The following is a 19,460-nucleotide window of genomic DNA, read 5'->3' on the forward strand; positions in this document are numbered from 1 at the left end:
CCTTTTCTTTATAATACACGTGGAAGCTTGAGATCAAAATGGGTATAGAATGTAACAAATATAACAGCTAAGTTATTTTATGTAAAACGCACTTGGTAATTGAGAAAAGATTCAAGCAGGTGGGTATTAGAGAAAATATTACCCGGTTAGTTAATTATTGTGTAATTTTCTCTTATTTATTTTATTTTTGTAAGTAGTTTGTGAATGATGCAGCATGTTTGTTTGTTTTATGTCAGGTTATCGAGTTTAGTTTTCGAATTTTTCAAATTTCTTACAAACTATAACTATTTCATATTCGATTTAATGAAATTTGACGAATTAAAAAAATTACATCTATTTTCGGGCACATTCTTGTTATTTTAATTAAACCTAAATAACTTTTTTAAAAACTGAAATAAAATAAAAAATTTATATAAATAAATCCTGCAAATATGTATAATTTAAAATTTGAATATAATTATTTCAATTTATAAAATTAACAGATAAAAAAGTCCAAAATCAGCCTAACTTATACATATATTCTATTTTTGTATCAGAAAAAAAGTGTAATAAAAGAGGACAAATTCAGTCTCCTACTAGGACTTATTAATCATCCAAATACAACTAGGATAAGATAAACATCTCTTTATATATATGTTCGTATCTTAGGTCAAACCATTCTCCAATTTGCATGCCCATCTCTCTCTCTCTACAGCCAGCCATGCATCGATATTTCCTCTCCGACTTATCACCACCGCCTCTGCCGCCGTATCAACCATTATGGATACTTTACCACGATGACGTTACTCATATTTTACTGGTTATCGGACTTGTTTGTTTTCTGATTTCTTTCGCAACTATAATGGTTTGCTTAGGTCCTCGCACTTCTAATACTCAAAACAATGAACATAACGAACCAGAACACGTTGAAATCGGCGCTGCAGAACGTGGAAACGTGGAAGAACGGCGAGAAGGAACGTTGACATTAATACAGTTGTTCAAGAAAGTTGTTTATAGTAAGAAAAAGGTGTCGACTAGTGAGGAAGATGATGATGTGTGCCCTATTTGCTTAGAGAAATTCGAAGATGAAAACGAGTGTGTGGTGCTTCCTTGCAGTCATATGTTTCATGAACTGTGCCTGCAAAATTGGCTGAATAAGAATACTCTGTGCCCTATTTGTCGAGCTGATGCTTGGGAGATTCATCTTGAAAATCAAGTTTAATGGGGTTTGGCAAATATTTTAAAACCCTAACTTTAATGGGATTAGGCTTATATTTCAAAACCCTAATTCGATTATTTTTTTGGTAAGCCCATCCGGTTTCCAAGGCTTCGCCCTGACTAATCCGGATCCGACCCGTGTCGCGCACCTGGCATGGTGGGTGAGTCTTTCAGTGGGAATTTCCTGCATTCACAAGGACTCGAACCCGAGACCTTGTTTAAGCGATACCAAGCCGCTTACCACTTGGACCAACTCCCATTGGTAAACCCTAATTCGATTATTAACTTAGGGGTAGTGAATATGAGTAACAAACGGGGTTTTAATTAGTGCTTAATTTGGCGAGAGACTAGCTAGTGTTTTAATTGTACTTTGTAAAGTTCTTTTGATTTTTTTCAAGTAATCATATTTTGTTTTAGAGATTTATAAAGAGTTATAGATTTAACATGTAATTTAATTTTGGCTTAACGTCTCAAAATGCTCTATCTTTTAGTCGCTTTTGAATTTCAACCCGACTTGTAAAATCGTCAATTATACTCAAATTCACATCTTTATATTTCATTTGGATTAATATTTTGAACTCTTTTCTATTCGAAAAAAATAAAAAAATATCTTATAAATGATTTCAACCCGACGTCAAACGGAATAGTCCAATAGCTGCCACTTTCATCCGCCGAAGACATGTGCACCCAAAACCCCAAGATGTCTTGCAATGTAAGATAATGTGTTTCAATTTCAGTCAAGCAACCCCACCAAAACAAGTCATCCTCACTGATGAGTCTTCGCTGAATTTTCAAGTCTGATATGAGTGAATCTTTTAGCTGAATAACCTGTGCTCCGGCTAATCCAGAAATCTGAATCAATGGTTGTAGCAGCAGATTAAACAAATCCTGTTCATAATCCTCTTCTCCATCTCAGATTGGATTCCTCATCCAAGACTTTTGATAAATAAGCATCTTTAGTCAAAGATAAGGTTAATAAAGAAGCATGAGAAATATATAAAGGATTATATAACTTGATTATATCAATCCACAAATCTCTCCAAAATTTGACCATTAATTGCCAACCAAAAAAATGAACCCTTCGATGAAACAAATTCCATATTTCGCTATTATCATTACATAATTTCTGAATACCATGTTGAATACCACGCCACATAAAGTTGATATAAATAAATTTTATCTGTTTTCCAATAAAAAAAGTTATCTCTTGAATATATATGACATAAGTTACCCTTTGTTAAATTATGTCGACTATAAATTTATATCCGAAGGTGCAAATAATTACCACTAATAAAATTTTGAAAATAAATAAAATTTGAAATTTGGCTATGATTGTTCCAATTTACAATATTGCCAAATCTAAAAATGTTCAAATTATTTTTTAAAGGTATATTTGAAACAATAGTTAAAATGTGGATATAAAAATCATTTAGCCTTATACATATACTTAATTTAATTTATCAGAAAATTGTATGATAAAAGAGGAAAAATTCAGTCTAGCTCCTATTAGGACTAATAAATAATCCAAATACTACTAGGAAAAGATAAATATCTCTTTATATATATTTGTGTCTTAGGTCAAATCATTCTCCAATTGCATGCCCATCTCTCTCTCTACAGCCATGCACCGATATTTCCTCTCCGACTTATCACCGCCGTCTCTGCCGCCGGATCAACCAATATGGATACGTTACAGTTTCGTCCCCGATCACGCTGCTCATTTTTTTTTATTGGTTATCGTACTTGTACTTGTTCTGATTTTTATCAGCACTGCAGTGGTTTGCTTATGTCCTCGCAATTCTAATATTCGATACGTTGAAGATAACGAACCAGAACACGTTCATGGTGACATTGAAATCGGCGCTGCAGAACGGCGAGAAGGAACGTTGACATTGATTCAGTTGTTCAAGAAAGTTATTTATAGCAAGAAGAAGAAGGTGTCGACTGGTGAGGAAGACGATGACGTGTGCCCTATTTGCTTAGAGGAATTGGAAGATGAAGACGAGTGTGTGGTGCTTCCTTGCAGTCATATGTTTCATGAACTGTGCCTGCAGCATTGGCTAAACAAGAATACTTTATGCCCTATCTGTCGAGCTGATGCTTGGGAGATTCGCCTTGAAAATCAAGTTTAATGGGTTCTGGCTTATATTTCGAACCCGAATTTTGATGGGATTTGGCTTATGTTTGGAAACCCTAATTCGATAATTAACTTAGTTTGGGTACTGATAACGAGGTTTTAATTAGTCTTTATTGTCTGTGAGAGAATAGCATGGGTTGTATAGTTATCTTGATTTTGTTGTTTGAAGTAATCATATATTGATTTAGAGATTTATAAAGCATTATAAATTTAACGGAAATATTATTTACTCTTTATGTATTTCTTTCTACTAGCTACATTCCATCGACATAATTTTAACGAGGGTAAATAGAGGTTCATATGGAAGACAAACCAGATGGCGGGTCTGAGAGCATCGGCGGAGTTAGAGGTGTTGACAAAATGCCGGTTTTTAATTTATTTAATTTTTAATAAAATTTAAAAAATTAATTAATTATATCTCTAATTAAAAAATTTGTTTGAATTTTTTAAAAAATAAAGGGTTACTGTCAAAAAAAAATCACGAATTTTACACGTTTTCTCATCACGCAGTTTAAATTTTCTCATTTTCATACACGAACTACCACTTTTTCTCAAATTCATGCACGGTGCTGAGATGACACTCATTCATTGGTGTAAAATGACCCCACCTCAACTAATTACACTAATGGAGCCGTCGCACCTCAACACCGTGCATGAATTTGAGAAAAAAATGATAGTTCGTGCATGAAAATGAGAAAATTTAAAATGCGTGATTAAAATGAGAAAACGTGTAAAGTTCATGAATTTTTATGATATTAACCCAAAAATAAAAGACTTATGATATCACCCTTATATTTAGTTGTTTTGAATATTTTCATTTTTATAGCATTAAAATCATCATAAATTTTCAATTTAGGGTTCAATTGAAAGTCGAAAATGCGAAATAGAATAAAATTGACAATTTTACAACATCGGAGTGCTATTGAAAAAAATTTAGAGGTCAGTACGTATTTTTTTTGGATATTTTGCCTTTATTAATTAATTAATTATAATTATTATATTTCATCTTTTCTACATATATATAAGAATGAAATATTAATTGCATGGGTAAAGAAAGGAATGGATAATTTTCATTGAAGGTTACATTTTTCATTCTTAAGTAAATTTTGATAAAATAAATACAAAAAATAAAAATGAAATATCTTCATTTTTGTTCCCTTTTTATTTATTAATCAGTCAAACGCCACGAAAATGTTTGATGACAAAAAAAAGATACTTTTTTTTTTGAAAAACTTGAGTTCAATTTTTATTGTTAATAAATATATTTTTATATAAAAATTATGGCTGCTATTTTATTCACGATTATTTTATTTTATTTTATTAAACTATTAATTAGTATTATTTTAGTCACGTATTATAATATAATTGATTATGCGGATATGATCAATGACTTTAGTTGCAAGACTACATGTAAGTACTTTTCTAATAAATAAGTTAAAAAAATTAACGTTGTTAATAATTTTCCTTAATATCACTTGGAAACTTCTCAGAAGCAGCAGATTTAGATTTAAAAATAAATAGGAGTGTTGACTTACTAAGTCTGTGAAGTATGAACAATGTATGAAATTTCAAAGTCATCGCCTGCAAAATATTATATATCCCTACCTCAATTATTTGGTGCTTATATTTTCCAATTCGCACTCATCCAAATCAAAGATACAGAGAGAAATGGGATTCAAAAACGAAGATTTTCAGCCTTTTCCAAATAGTGATTATCAGCAATTCCAAAGGAGTCCAGATGATTCATTCGACAAATTTACTGATCAGGCTAATTCCACTATGAAATGGGGAATTGCAGAATCTTTTGGTAACCATTTTACCATATATTTATTTTTTTCTGTTAATTATATTTTTTAAGGGTCAAGTCCAAATCTAGTTGTACTTGTACTAAAATTGAAGGAGTCATGTAAAGAGGTATTAAATTTTTAGAGTTAATGATTAATATTTTCAAGAGTTTAAGTCTGAATTATTGTTTTCCACCTAAATTTTTATAACTTGCTATTTATCTATTCACTTTATAATGCTTTATATAACTTAAATTCTCTTATAAAGAGAAGGTTTTAGTTAATTAACAAAAAGCTAAAATATGAGAGATGAATGGTAACTTTTTTAAATTGTATGAGGAAAACAATAGTTCAGACCAAAATTCATAGAGATAATGACGATAAACTCTAATTTTTATAGGAATTCTATTATTTACTTTATTTTTTTTAAAATTATATTTTTATCCTTTTATATTTATTTCATGAATTATAATTTTTTTTTATGAATGAAAATATATTAAAAGCCTTGAGAAAAGGCAAACCATCGCTCAAAAAACAAAACTGATTTAGAGCGAGGCAAAGACAAAGAATCAATCAAGAAAAATACAATCCGGGTAAAAAAGACAAATAATCAGAAAATTAAAAAATAACTATAGAAATTTTCCTTTTATGTGATATTGGAATTTAAAATTTTATCTAAAATAATCAAATTCTATCATTTAAACAAATAAATATTGATATGTTTTACATTTCGGGTCTAAAATATTTCAGAAATCAAAAACTCTTAAAAAATATAAAACTCATTTTAGAAATCTTAAAAAAATATTATCTATATCTTAAATTATTAAGTGGTTGTCTAATTTTTTTGGCCATGTATACTTCTATTTTAGTGAATTTATCCCCGAACATGCAGCTCATGGTCAACTAACTCCAAAATTATATAAGCCCCTTGATTTTATCATTTTTGATATATCAGTCTAAATTTGAACTTTTTTTTTTGAATGGCAGTTCTTGATATGTTTGTGTTGTTTTTCAGTACTAGGTGTGGTGACAATTGTAGCAATTACAGCAATAGTATATGCAATTATTGATTGTTTAAAGAAAGCAGGAAGTGCAATTCCAGGTTATGCTAGAATTGCTAACATTGACATTGATCATAAAGTTTCAAACCAACAATCTTCAGTAGATCATATGGCAATAACAATGGAGCAAGAATCTCAAAACCCACAAATTCAGTTTCCAACAATAGAAAGATTCCTCAGTAACATGGCAAGAGAGAAACCTGTTCGGTTTTCGCCTCAGCAGATCGAAGAATTCACCAATAATTGCTCCGACATTTTGGGATCGGGAAGCTATGGAGTAGTCTTCAAAGGCGTGTTACCAAATGGCGTGCCTGTAGCGGTTAAAGTTCTCACGAATCGTTCGAGTAACAAGCAATTGGAGGAGCAATTCATGGCGGAAGTAAGCACTATCGGAAGAACTTACCATGCCAACTTGGTTAAACTTTACGGGTTTTGCTTTGATTCTTCGGTGATGGCTCTTGTTTACGAGTATTTAGAGAACGGATCTTTGAACAAGTTCTTGTTCGACGAAAACCAAGAAATAAAGTGGGAGAAGCTCAACGAGATTGCAATAGGAACTGCAAAAGGTTTAGCCTATTTACACGAGGATTGCGAACATAGCATTATTCATTATGATATCAAACCCGAAAACATTCTTCTCGACGATAAGTTGAATCCAAAGGTTGCGGATTTTGGATTGGCAAAGCTGTGTAATAAAAGAGAAAATAGTAAGATAGCATTAAGTGGCGGTAGAGGAACACTCGGATACTCTGCCCCGGAGGTGTGGGAATGGAATCATCCCACAACTCATAAGTGCGATGTGTATAGTTTTGGGATTGTTCTGTTCGAAATCATCGGAAGGAGACGCCAATTTGATGCCAATGCTATCGAATCTCGCCAATGGCTTCCGAAATGGGCATGGGATATGCATAAGAACAAGGAACTCGACGTGATGTTATCATTTTGCGGGATTGAAGACAAGCATAAGAGAAAGGCAGAGAGAATGTGTAACATTGCTTTGATGTGCATACAACATTCACCATGTGCAAGACCTTTAATGAGTGATGTAGTAAAAATGCTCGAAGGAAGCATGGAAATTACGCATTCGCCTCCGAATCCGTTCCAGTATTTGGAATCTGCGGGTCTTGACATGATATCGAGCATTGGAAGTCTTGACGACTCGGACACGATTGCATCAAGAAAATATTTTTCAGAGAATTATCACCTTGCTTCTAAAAATGATACGTCTGAAATAGAGTTAGCCACTTATTAGATTTTACCTAAAATAGACTTAGAAAAATTATGGTAGTTGATTTAAGTTATAAGGTGATGTTACTAAAATTTTCATTTGTTATCATTTAATTTTATGGTATACTTATATCCCCTTTTATGTTCTTCGTTTATTTTAATAATTGTAAAGTTAATTTTATTGTAATTATAAGAATTATTTTATACTTTAAATATTTTATGTGATAGTTTTTATCACTTAAATTTGTGATCTAAGAATCTCTCACTCGACTTGACATTAGAAAAAGAAGATAGCTTGTTATCAATATTAGATGATTAAATTAATGTCTAGTTATCAAAATAATCCTTGAATTTTCATATGTCATTCAATTTTAGCACCAACTTTTAAACTTAACAAATATAATATTAAACTTTTGCAAATCCTTCAATTTAAGCATTAATTTTTAATAACAAAGTTTTATTTTAAATTCTATAGTATTTATTTTTAAAAATGACACTCCCACAAAATTTAAGTAAAAAATAAATAATGCAGCACCGGATGTTTTCATATAAAAAAGACGGTTGAGTAAATGAATGATTAATAATTCACTAATCAAATCGATTTTAAATAGTCCGTTTCACTATATCATTATTTTTCAAATTAATTGTTATTTTTAGTGTCTAATAGAACCTTTGATTCATTAACATTTGTCGATTTTTAATTTCAATCTCTATTTTAAAATATGGACCGAAACAATTAATTTTATTGGTTTGACTGCGAACCAAATGCCAATTCAGTTCGCTTTCTCTGAAAAACAAGAAATGTGGTTCAAGTACTTTAAACTAGAAAAAATTGTATGAGCCGGTAAACCATTCAACCGTAAAAACTGGGCAATTTTCATAAATTTTATTTATAATTAATTAATTAAAAAAAACTGCAAAAACTCATATACATATGTCTAGTACTCTAGTTATTTTGTCCGTGGTGAAATTGGAACTTATAGCAATTGTCTTGAATATTGTTATGTTTTTTGTGGAATTGAGGACTAATTACAACAAACTAAATTAGTGTAAGGACTAAATTGACAAAAATACAGAAAGTTTCAAGCAGGAAAATTAGAATGGGGTTTTAGCCTAGGGCTTTTGCTATAGCAGCAGCAGTAAGCAGGCTGCACAAACCAAAACCAAGAGAAAAACGAAAAATGATAAGCGGCGGCAGAAGCTATGTTTCATCACCGCCGGCCTTCTCCAACGACGCTAAACGACTTCTCGTTTGCTCCGGCAACTCAGTTTCAATCTTCAGCACCACCACTGGCTTACAGGTTTCACTTTGTCGTTATTTCCTTTTGTTTTATTAAGAAGTTCGTTACATAATCATTTTATTTAGTTAATTGTTACTGTAATTCCGTTTCTCATGAATAATCGGTGATTTTGTGTAGATTGTTTCACTGGAAGGCCACACGGCGGGCGTGACCACCGTGATAGTGGTACCGGGGAGTAAGATATTGAGCTATTGTTGGACGGCGTCGTTGGATGGAACTATTCGGTATTGGGACTTTTCCGTGCCGGAGTTGATTAAAACCATAGATATTAAGTTTCCTGTTTTCTCTATGGTAATTAATTGATTAATTTATAAGCTTAATTTTAATTTATTTGATATCTATATATAATCTATAGACATGTTAATTCTCTAGGCTGAAAAATGAGTTTTTTTTTTTACCAAATTTTCAATTTGAGGCATCTTAAATTCAAATCGATGCAGTTTAAGTGGTATATAATTCATTTTCTATATTCTATTTAGAGTTTGCTTGGCGAGTGGATATGAAATTAGTGTATGTGCATTTCCACTGTTTCTCTATCTATATTTACTTTTTTTTATTGGCAGGTGATTCCATCTTTGTTAAGCAAACAAGCTGAGACAAGTAAAGAAAAGCATAAACTTTATGCTTATGTGTCTATTGGAAACACTAATCAGACTGAAAATCAGTCTAAAACTTTACAAGGACAAATCAGGAAATGTAACCTCACTAATTCTGGACTTGTTGGTGGACTAACTTTGGCAGAGGTAGAGTTTCATGGCATTCAATTATTAAAAAACATTATTTTGTTTTGCTGTTATAAACACACAGCTCTCTCGAATTTTGAGAGAGATGTAAGATTGAAGTTGTGAATTGATTTGAAGTCCAGCAGTGGGGTACAGCTGATCTTTTTACAAATGCTTGTGAGGCATCTGCCTTTTGACTTGTTTCTATATGAACTATTTGATTCTATTGACAAATGACAATCAAGTGAAAGAAAAATAATACAAAAGTGAAAATTTAACAAGTAAAGGATAAACATATTCTAGGCCTGCTAAGAATTTTTAAGAGTTTGGTTGTTTTACGAACAGCTAGAAAGAATTATTCATGGGGTTTTACTATTGATTTTGAAATCATTACTAGTTACTACAGATTGTGCTAGCCTGCTATATCTCTCTTAATTACTGATTAATTGGACTGAACACTTGGAACTCAATTTGTTTATTGTTCCTGAAAAGGGTTAAACATGTCTAAGATTTCATTGTCTGTGGTATTTGCTAAAAGCTCTATGTTTCCAAAAGTAGTAGAAGGCAGTAGGACATCCTCAAAAAGTCTCACCTGTAATTGCATCAAGTACTTTCAGGCATCTTAGGATGTATTGTTTCGTTCAAGCATCTGAATTTTATTTTATTTGTTGAAAATGTCTCGTTCGTTGTTCAAGTTTTGTGATTTGCTTTCATTACCTTTGGTATTTTCAGACACAGCAATCAGAAACTTTAACTGTTAGTCCATCTGGAAAATATTTTGGTATCCGGACCAAGCGCAAGCTTCACATATGGAATGTTCCTAGTACAGACGCTGACCGTGTAGCGGTTACGAAGCTCACACTTCATCATACAAAAAACTTGGCAGCTGTTGCATTCCACCCAACTGAAAGAATTGTTGCTGCAGGAGATGTGACCGGTAGAATTTTGATTTGGAGGGGGTATGGAAATGGATCATTTGGTGGGAGTAATAGAGTAATGAGTGGAAGATCGATAAATAATGATGAAGAAAGACCTGGAGTGAGGGGTGATGATGATGCAGAGTCTTGCACCACATGGCATTGGCACCCTTCCGAAGTAAAAACGCTCTCTTTCTCTTCAGATGGAGCCTATTTATATTCAGGTATATACGAGTAAAAGCCGTGTTCTTCATCAGACATTTGCATAACCTGAGTATATTATAGTCTTGCATGGTTGCAATGGCTGGTCTAGCTATCTGATGTTCATAAAGCTGTCAATGGATTAGTTTGGTTTTGTACTAACTAGTATAATAAATGAATTGAATATGTCATTGGAATAGCTAAGTTGGATCTTGCATTAGCTGAATCTCAAATTTATTTATTGTTCATGCATGGCAAAATTTGAATTAGTTGCATTTCATTTTTCCTTTTAACACCTACTGTCTCCATCCCATTTTTTGTCTCGTACTCTGCTTTACAAAGTGTAAGAAAATAATAAATAAAATAGTGTATTTCCTTTTCTGTTCTTTGTCTTGCATTGAAAATATAAATTACAAATATTAACTACAAATAGTATTTTTTTGAATTAATTAAACTTATAAATGTTTATTTTTATTTATGATTTGAAGTTGGAAAAATAGAAGGTTTAGAAATAAAAAATAAAAAACGTGTAAATAATAGAAACAAGACATTTTTGGGACATGCCAAAAAAAAAAGTGGGATAGAAAATAAAGGGACGTGAGGAATATTTAAAAGGTGTCATAGTGCTGTAATCACAAAAATCATAGTAGATGCTTAATGACCATATGGCCATTGAATTATCATACAATTATCGGGTAGGAAAGCAACAGTGCAGTAGCTGTTGATTCTTTATTGTGTTAACGTAATGGCTTGCTTCTCTTCACTTTATATTTAAAATATGTGCAAAATTGTGTTGTTCAGGTGGAAAGGAGGGAGTTCTCGTGGTTTGGCAACTAGATACAGGGAAGAAGAAATTTTTGCCAAGAGTAGGGTCTCCACTGCTGTACTATACAGACTCTCCAGATCCTTCTCTTTCTTCAGTAAGTGGAATTCCTTTACAGGATACTTATAATTGTGGAACTAGTTTAGTTTACCTGTTTTACTAAATTAATTTTCCTTAGATATCATGTGCAGATAATCAAATTCATATATTAAAGATGCCTTCTATGGGTATTTTGAGGTCCATTTCTGGTATTAAGGTTAGTAATGACCTGTTTTCAGACTTTACAAGCTCATTTGGATATGCTTTTCTATGTCGATGTGCTTCTCTACTACTCATGTGATTGGTCGAAATGAGAATATGATGACTTGTACGCTTAGTAGTCTCTTAAATTTAAAATTAAAGATACTTTCTTTCAAGGAAATAAGAGATAACTTAAGGATTTAGAACAGAGCATAAAGAAAAATTAAAACAGAAATAGATGATTTAGAGATAGAGGGATTGAAAGGGAAAGAAAAAAAAGGCCTTAACTGTTCACTGTGATCTTCTTCCTAGAATAATTTTTTTTGGGGAAGTGAGGTTCTCAGGAAATAGGACTTTTTGACTGTGTTTGGTTGATACTTTATGTTTCGTTAAAGTAGGGACAATATGTTACATTTCTATTCCATTGCAATTTAAGGCTGCTCTTTGCTGATTTATTAATCCATTGAGAGGTTCTTGTCCTGTATTTTCAGCTTCCATGTTTATTTCCAGAGATGTTCAAAGGCTTATCTAGTGGGATTGCTTTCAATCATGATACTGGATTAGTTGCTGTGCGAGCTGAGAACTACTGTATCCAGCTATATAGTCTACTTGATGACCGTGGAATTTCTGAGGTGAGGAGGTTTAAAATGAATGATTCATATTCTACGTTGGATATTTCCTTAACACTCTTCTTGATTATGACTTTATCATATCTGAAGTTGAATTTTCTAAATCTGCCTCCTCTAGGTCCAAGTTTGTGAGAGAAACCATCAACCAGGCGATGAAGTCACGGTATATAGAGCAGCTCATTTGTAATTTTTGTTCACAAGATGATGCCGTTATTGGCATCTATGTGCACACTCTTTCCTATATTAGTTTTCTCCAATACATCCAATTTAGTTATTGCGATATTATAAATCATAATAAATATGGTTGAGCAAAAAGAAGCTAATATTCCTGAATTTTTTTTGTCAAAGGTTGTGGTGGCTTTAGTTGCTCTTTCACCGGATGGCTCTATGATGGGAACTGTTGAGGTGAAGCTTGCCGAGGAGGGTTTAGGTGGATTGGTGTGTCTTAAGTTTTGGGTATTGGGATCAGATAATAAATTCAGCTTGTCTACCATTGTTTATGAACCTCACAGGTTAGACCATGACTTATTGATGAAAATATTGGAATGAATATAACATGTGTGAGAAAGCCTATGTGGCAGTAATATTTGAGTTCGATTGGCATCAGGGCAGGATGGGGAGACGGATGTCATTCCCCATCCCATCCAAATGGGAACAGAGTTGTCTGCCTCCCAATCCCCGTGGAGAGGACTTTCTTTTACTAGATAAAATCTATTCAAAGAGATATAATATATGCTGTATTAATATCTAATATTATTTAGAACCTCTGTTGTATTGGATATATGTACACACACAATATATTTCGAGGTTGGGACAGGGATCCTTTAGGAGGAGAACTCGCCCTCATTCCTACTCCCTAAAATTTGTGGGGCAGAACATGGAATGGGGAATCCCTACAGTATTGCCATCCCTATGTTTGAGGTCAAAAAAAACTGAAATGTTACCTGACTTAATATTGATCTGTCACTTGATTTGGTGAAAATGGATATTCTCGCTGTGTATAAAAATGGATATTCTCGCTGTGTATAAAAATGGATATTCTCACTTAACATTTGTGCTGTCCAGCAAAGGGTCTTATTTCTATGTTATGGAATTATCTATTAGAATGCCAATAGATGCATGATGCTTAAGTATTTAATATCATTTTTGTTTGTTATTGGGCAGGGATGCTGAAATTTCTTCAATCACTTTCCATCCTACTCGTTGTATGGCTGTAACGTCATCTTATGGCGGGGATTTTAAGGTAAACCCAAAAACAGTTGGAATGTTGCTTTTTTCTTTTCTTATTGCCTTCTTGACAACATTTTGATTTCCTTCCGATGTTACAGGTGTGGGTTTGTAACAATGGCATTCAGCGGAAAGATCAAGTGCTTACAAATTCTAAGTGGACTTGTTATGCTGTTGCCTCATATAAGTATGAAATTTGTTTTACAGTGGACTCTGTTTTTTATTTGTTTTCAATATCTGAATTTATTAGATTGTGGAATATTGACTATCATCAAAGGCAATTTGTTGCAATCATTTTATATTAATATGCTAGCTAAGATTGAACTTGAAATCATTTTATATTAATCCTTCAAATTTAAATAATTTCTTTGATTCAGAGTCCTATGATTGAATTGTACACTTCACTTTTTTTTAGTCCCTATTCATACTCTTTTTGTCATCATAGCTATCTTACCTGGTGTTTAGTGATGTATTCTAGTGATACCATTCCAAACTAATTGATGCTCTTCCATTTGCATTTCTTCCTTTCTTGCAGAAAAAAGCCAATGACAGCAGCTACTTTTTCTCATGATGGTTCCGTTCTGGCAGTTGCTGCTGAAACTGTTATTACATTATGGGATCCTGACAAGAATGTTCTTGTGGCTGTAGTTGGGGAGATTTACTCAGTGAGTCGTTTGCATAATGTCATATAAGAAAATCTGTTCCCCTCTCAATTTATGCTATTCTTGATTGTATTTTATGCAACTTCGTGCAGCCAATTCGGACTCTCTCATTTGTTGGGACGTCTGAGTATCTTGTTTCTGCATCCTGGGGTTCTAAACCACATTTAGCCATTTGGAGCATGTCAAAGCTTTCTATGTCTTGGTCATACAGGCTTCATGCAGAAGGTGAAATCTTCTTTATTTTGATATGATAACATTTTCTATTTCCTAGCAATTACTTTGTTATTCATTTTTCCAACACCTGATGTACTAATCTCATTTCTCTGCTCAAATTGTAGACATTTTTTTTCTGCTTCTCTGATTTAATAAGTATCATGATTTTTCTCCTTTAAATTGAAGGTGTGCCTTAAGTTATTATAGTATGATTACTGGCAATATATGTTAGTAAGGAACAAGGCAGGAATATGGATTATGATGCTGTGTCTATATGGCTTTTGATTGGGCAATTGATATGGTCTAACTATGAGGAAAGCTTTCAATTTGATTGCTTCATCTTTCTAGCAAACCATACACTCGTGCAATGTGCCTTATTTGTAGCTTATTTTGTCTTTGTTTGCAGCATTATGAATCTTCTTATATAGCTTTACTTAAGTTATGAAAAGGTCATATTTTTGCATTGCAATAACTTTCTTTAATCTAGTGGGCGATTGTAAACTCTGACCATCTGTTTTTCTTATTAATAGAGAAAATACATCTAAAACCATCCTTGTTTAGTTCTTCTTTCTCAACTGTTGCCATGCTACAGTGGACTTCTTCTGTTCTATTTCTATGTACTCCTTTCTCTTGCTTTTGATGAACCTGAAGTAGGTTGTTTTGTTTGATTCATCTATTAAATTTATAGTAATTAAATCTGTTGCCATGAATCATTCTTCTCTGACATGCTTTTTAGAGCATATGACCAATGCACTAGTATCATTTTTTATTTTGGTTATTATCATCTCTTTGAAGAGGGAGTTGCTTTCCTGTAGTAACTATAGGGCTATGGTTGAGTCATTCTGACTTAGAGCTATGTCTAAACGGTGCAGCTGTAGCCAGTGCAGCAGATGAATCGTCTTTTGCTGCTCTTGTTCTCCTCCCTGAATTATCTAAATCAGATCAATCTAATGAAACAACTAAAACAAAAGATGGAGCAATTTTATTTTTCAATGCAGCAGATCCTGTTCCTACGGCTACGTGGTTGGTGAATAAGGTAATTTTTTTGGTGTGTCCATTGTCCAATATGATTAATTTTCCTTTCAGTGCATTAACGTGATTATTTTGCGGAGATTGTGTTTGCTGTTCATGTTTTGTTTTCTTTTTCTCCATTATTTCTTTTCTTCTACTTTTACTGGGTCCTTAGAACTATAAACAAAAGGGAACCAATAAATGCATAAGTAAGCTGTTGATGGACACCCATACATACTACCTCCATCCAACATGAGGAAAGATTTACCACCTAAGTAAAGAGTATCTAATCAATTCCTTAAGCAAGAGCTCGTATTAGATATGCTAATGAAATACTAACACATTTTGTGAGCGACAAACATTATACTGGCTATCGTGCAGGTTAAATTTTCTTTTTGACTGATCTATTATATCTAGTAAGTTCTTTTCTTTACTTTACCTGTCTTTGTATTTTCTAAAATGTACTGACTAGGGGACTAATATGTTGTCGCTATATAGAAGTATTCATATTAAGGTGCAACACAAAAGTAAGCCGCACATACATTTATAACCTCTGCTCAACATGAGGAAGTTTTTTTTTAACATTGATAGTATTTAATCAATAAGTTGAAGGCAAGATCAGAAAATATGCTAATAAAACGAACTCTTTTAGAGACTAAGAAAATTGTAATGGATGTGGTTGTGTGAGCTCTCAATTTTCTTATAATGAACGATGGTCTTATAAGTTCCCTCTTTTCCTTTTACCTTTCTTTTTAATGACGTGTAGTCAATTTAACCTTTTTTTGTTATGATGCACAGTCCAAGGAAACTAAAAATTCCATTAATTTTTAATAAAGATAAAAATGAAATATAATTTTGGTCTAAATTAAAGCTGAATTATAGTCTTTTAGTTGCATGAATATTATTTTCTTTTAAAAGAAAAGGATGTATAGCTAGTGAACACAAAAATAATACTTAGCAAAATCTGCGACGCTCCTTACTTTCCTCTATCTTCCTTTGTTTTGGGACTTAATGTAATGATCTGATTTAGAAAGGTTAACGGCATGCTATTGGTTTACGAACATGTCTGTTATGTGCTATTATCATCATGGGTTAACCTACTTCTTCTGTTACATTGACGTGGAATGCATTAGAGCAGAACGACTTTGACTTTTGATCAATCATCCCTTTGTGCAGGCCAATGGAGGGGCCCTTGCGTTTCTTCAATTAAATCAATCTTCTGCAGAAGAAAACATGGTTGATGGGAACCGGCCTGGAGCATTGCTTGCATATATAAATGGTGAACATGAGTATGTTCTATTTGATCCTCACGGCAAAGAACTCGGCACATTGAAGCAGAATGGTGTTCTTAGCCTTGAAGAAGCAGGTGAGTTTTCATTTATTTTGCACTCAATAGTCTGTGCTTGTGTTAATCCTCTGATTTCAAAATGGTGTGTCAAAACTGAATTTTTTTTCTATATACATGGCATTTTGGACTATGTGCATAAATCATCATGAATTTTGAGGGTGATTACAATATAAACACTGAAGTTCTAGTTATATGAGTAAAATTGTTGAAACAATTATTATTGGTGGTTCTATTGAAGTCGTAAAGTTCAAATGGCATTCACCTAAGCTGTGAAATTAATAACAATCTTCTAGTTGAGAGTTAGAAAAACTCTGAATCAAATACTATGTTTATCGTAAATTTCACGTGTCTTTGGAGTGTGAATTAGAATAAATGCAAAATAAAACATGTAATCATTTATCATCAATTGTGTACTTAATATAAATTAACTTGTTTAAGAACGTAGATGTTAGGAACGTTGTTTTATATTTCCTTAACTGACTTTAGATTACTAAAAAAAAATTAAAGTTATTGGTCCTTTTTGCATTAGAAATGTAAATTTTATTAGTTTTTCCTAATCACAACTGATGGTGAAGGAAAAGCTACTTTTAAATTTAGTTGCAACCTTTTTCTGTCTTTCCCGTACCATGTTCATGTAAATGATTGCACAAGAGTTAGCTTTTTCTTGTTCAATAACAATAATAATAACAATATTTTCTCCTTTTTTTTGTTGAGGGGTACAATATTTTCTCCTTTGAGTTGGTGTTTTTAGCTACCAACACTACGAACTAGACGAGAAATGTTCATTGAGACAAATTAGATCAGCAGATGGCTGTTTTAATTATTAATCAAGAAACCTAACCAGCAGTATTTTCCTTTGTTTTGTCAGGGAAATTCGGGTACGCATCTCTGTACGGGGAGCTACCAGAGATCGATTTGAAAAGAACGGAAACTTCATTGGTTTCATCTATGCCTTCTGAGAGGCCGTGGGATACCATATTTAGTGGCTCATCACATAATCTTCCTCCCCTCACTAAACTATGTTCAGCATTTTTGGAATCTCTGTTGGAGAAGAGGACTGCTGTTGTAGAGTGATGCTAGACATCGATACATCAGAAAAGATAAATTTCATGCAAATGCAGCAGAAAAAAACCGACAATTTATGTTAACAATGGGTTCATACTGTGCATTTCATCAAGTCGAAGGCAGTGCGATTCATATTTCTGAAGAGAAATTGTGATCGAGTCTGGAAGCAGGCTTCAGAAATTTTGGTAGGAAGTTGGTAGGAAAAATGGCTTTGTTTTCTTGGATTGGTAGTTTCAGAAAATGTTGTATTGTAACAGATTTGGCAGATCAAATTGTCATATATTTATTATCATTATATCAAATATGGTTTTTGCCTCAGGTTCTTTAATGCTATATATTCCCATTTGTTCAAGAAAGGTGCATAACGTTTGGTTTTGCACAAGAATTTAAATTAGTATTTCTTTATGAAGTTTATTGTATTATGTTTAGTTAAATTATTTAGATATTTTTAAAATTATATCGATGTAAATTTAGAGGTGTGAATGGGAGTGTAGTTTATGTAATTATAATTTTTAGAATTTAACTATTAAATTAACGTGAGCTAACCATTTTAAATCAATAAATTAGGTCTAGCTAAATCTAGAATATTAGAAACTGAATTTCAAATACTCGTATCATCTCCATAAAGGTGCCAATGTGGGCCTAGTTTAAATAGCTAAGGCACCTTTAAGTGCATCAAGAGGTTGTGGGTTCTAACCACGCCTCGGTAACTAACAACTAACAAATGAGACTCGAAAGAGTCGATTTCCATCTTTGATTAAAAAAAATAAATCTCCATAAAGGTAAACCAAATAAAATAGTAGTAATAAGTTTACACAAAACTAGAACGATAAATTCATCATTTACGAGATCAAAATCATATTGCACCAATTCACAAACTTGCAAATTTTAATATGAAGGTCTAATGGTCTTTAAAAAGCCAATTTTTTTTGTTGATTTTTTTGAAATTTATCCAAACCTTCTGCTAATTCACTTAAAATCTTTCTAATTCTCAAAATCAATTTAATATTTCTACCAGAAACGATAGGAAAACAACCAGAAACAATCTATGACGATGGTTAGAGAAACAACTTCTACTATGCCTCTCTTGATTTTGCGGGTGCAGTCTTATATATATACATTGGCAAGGTTACATATGGAAACATGCCTTCCCCCGGCCCCACCAATAAGTTTTTTTCGAGTCTTGTACTCCCTCCGTCCCATAAAGATAGAAAAAGTACCACCTTTTTTTGCCCATAAAAATAGAAAAAGTAGAGTTAGTTAAGTCAAAAATTATCAAAATACCCCTACATGCTTATCATAAAACATTAAATGCATATTTTGAAAAGATAAACAAATGAGTTGTAAATGCTATAATTAGTAGAGTGGTTTTGGGAAATGTACATAACTAATAAAGTACAAAGGGTAATTTAGACAAATTATCACAAATTACCTATAAATAACTACTTTCTTAATTCTTATAAAATGGGTACTTTTTCTATCTTTACGGGACGGAGGGAGTAATATATTCTTGTAGTTTATAAGTTATTTTAAGGTAATCTTTAAATTTTGAGTATATGCCCCCCTAAAACTTCCACTAGTCTACAAATATAGTATGTTTGTAGCTTTCAAGTTAGGCTTCAAAGTTAGCAACAAATTGATTTCATGGCAATGAAATGATAAGTTTTTGAATAGGGTGGATGCTCATTTATTAAT

At 32.6% G+C, this 19,460-nt stretch overlaps 4 protein-coding genes across 4 annotated transcripts; all 4 read left to right on the plus strand.

Moving 5' to 3' along the window:
* Positions 1-700: 700 nt before the first annotated feature.
* LOC126668783 (uncharacterized) lies at positions 701-1,201 on the plus strand. The gene has a single exon (XM_050361959.1). The coding sequence runs from the start codon at positions 701-703 to the stop codon at positions 1,199-1,201; it is 501 nt and encodes a 166-aa protein (XP_050217916.1).
* Positions 1,202-2,819: 1,618 nt separating this feature from the next.
* On the plus strand, positions 2,820-3,329 carry LOC126670658 (RING-H2 finger protein ATL34-like). Its single transcript, XM_056104732.1, has one exon. The coding sequence runs from the start codon at positions 2,820-2,822 to the stop codon at positions 3,327-3,329; it is 510 nt and encodes a 169-aa protein (XP_055960707.1).
* A 1,561-nt stretch (positions 3,330-4,890) lies between these two features.
* On the plus strand, positions 4,891-7,530 carry LOC126667056 (rust resistance kinase Lr10-like). Its single transcript, XM_050360020.2, has 2 exons — positions 4,891-5,141; positions 6,134-7,530. The coding sequence occupies exons 1-2, from the start codon at positions 4,895-4,897 to the stop codon at positions 7,429-7,431; spliced, it is 1,545 nt and encodes a 514-aa protein (XP_050215977.1). The 5' UTR covers positions 4,891-4,894; the 3' UTR covers positions 7,432-7,530.
* A 980-nt stretch (positions 7,531-8,510) lies between these two features.
* On the plus strand, positions 8,511-18,093 carry LOC126668808 (uncharacterized). The gene is made up of 16 exons (XM_050361994.2): positions 8,511-8,707; positions 8,825-8,998; positions 9,271-9,450; positions 10,162-10,570; positions 11,349-11,467; positions 11,549-11,626; positions 12,102-12,242; positions 12,358-12,402; positions 12,588-12,751; positions 13,404-13,482; positions 13,568-13,653; positions 14,002-14,131; positions 14,221-14,353; positions 15,214-15,377; positions 16,529-16,718; positions 17,569-18,093. The coding sequence occupies exons 1-16, from the start codon at positions 8,588-8,590 to the stop codon at positions 17,772-17,774; spliced, it is 2,418 nt and encodes an 805-aa protein (XP_050217951.1). The 5' UTR covers positions 8,511-8,587; the 3' UTR covers positions 17,775-18,093.
* The last annotated feature ends 1,367 nt before the right edge of the window (positions 18,094-19,460 follow it).

The sequence above is a fragment of the Mercurialis annua genome, linkage group LG2 (genome assembly GCF_937616625.2).
Source record: "Mercurialis annua linkage group LG2, ddMerAnnu1.2, whole genome shotgun sequence".
Taxonomy (NCBI): Eukaryota; Viridiplantae; Streptophyta; class Magnoliopsida; order Malpighiales; family Euphorbiaceae; genus Mercurialis; species Mercurialis annua.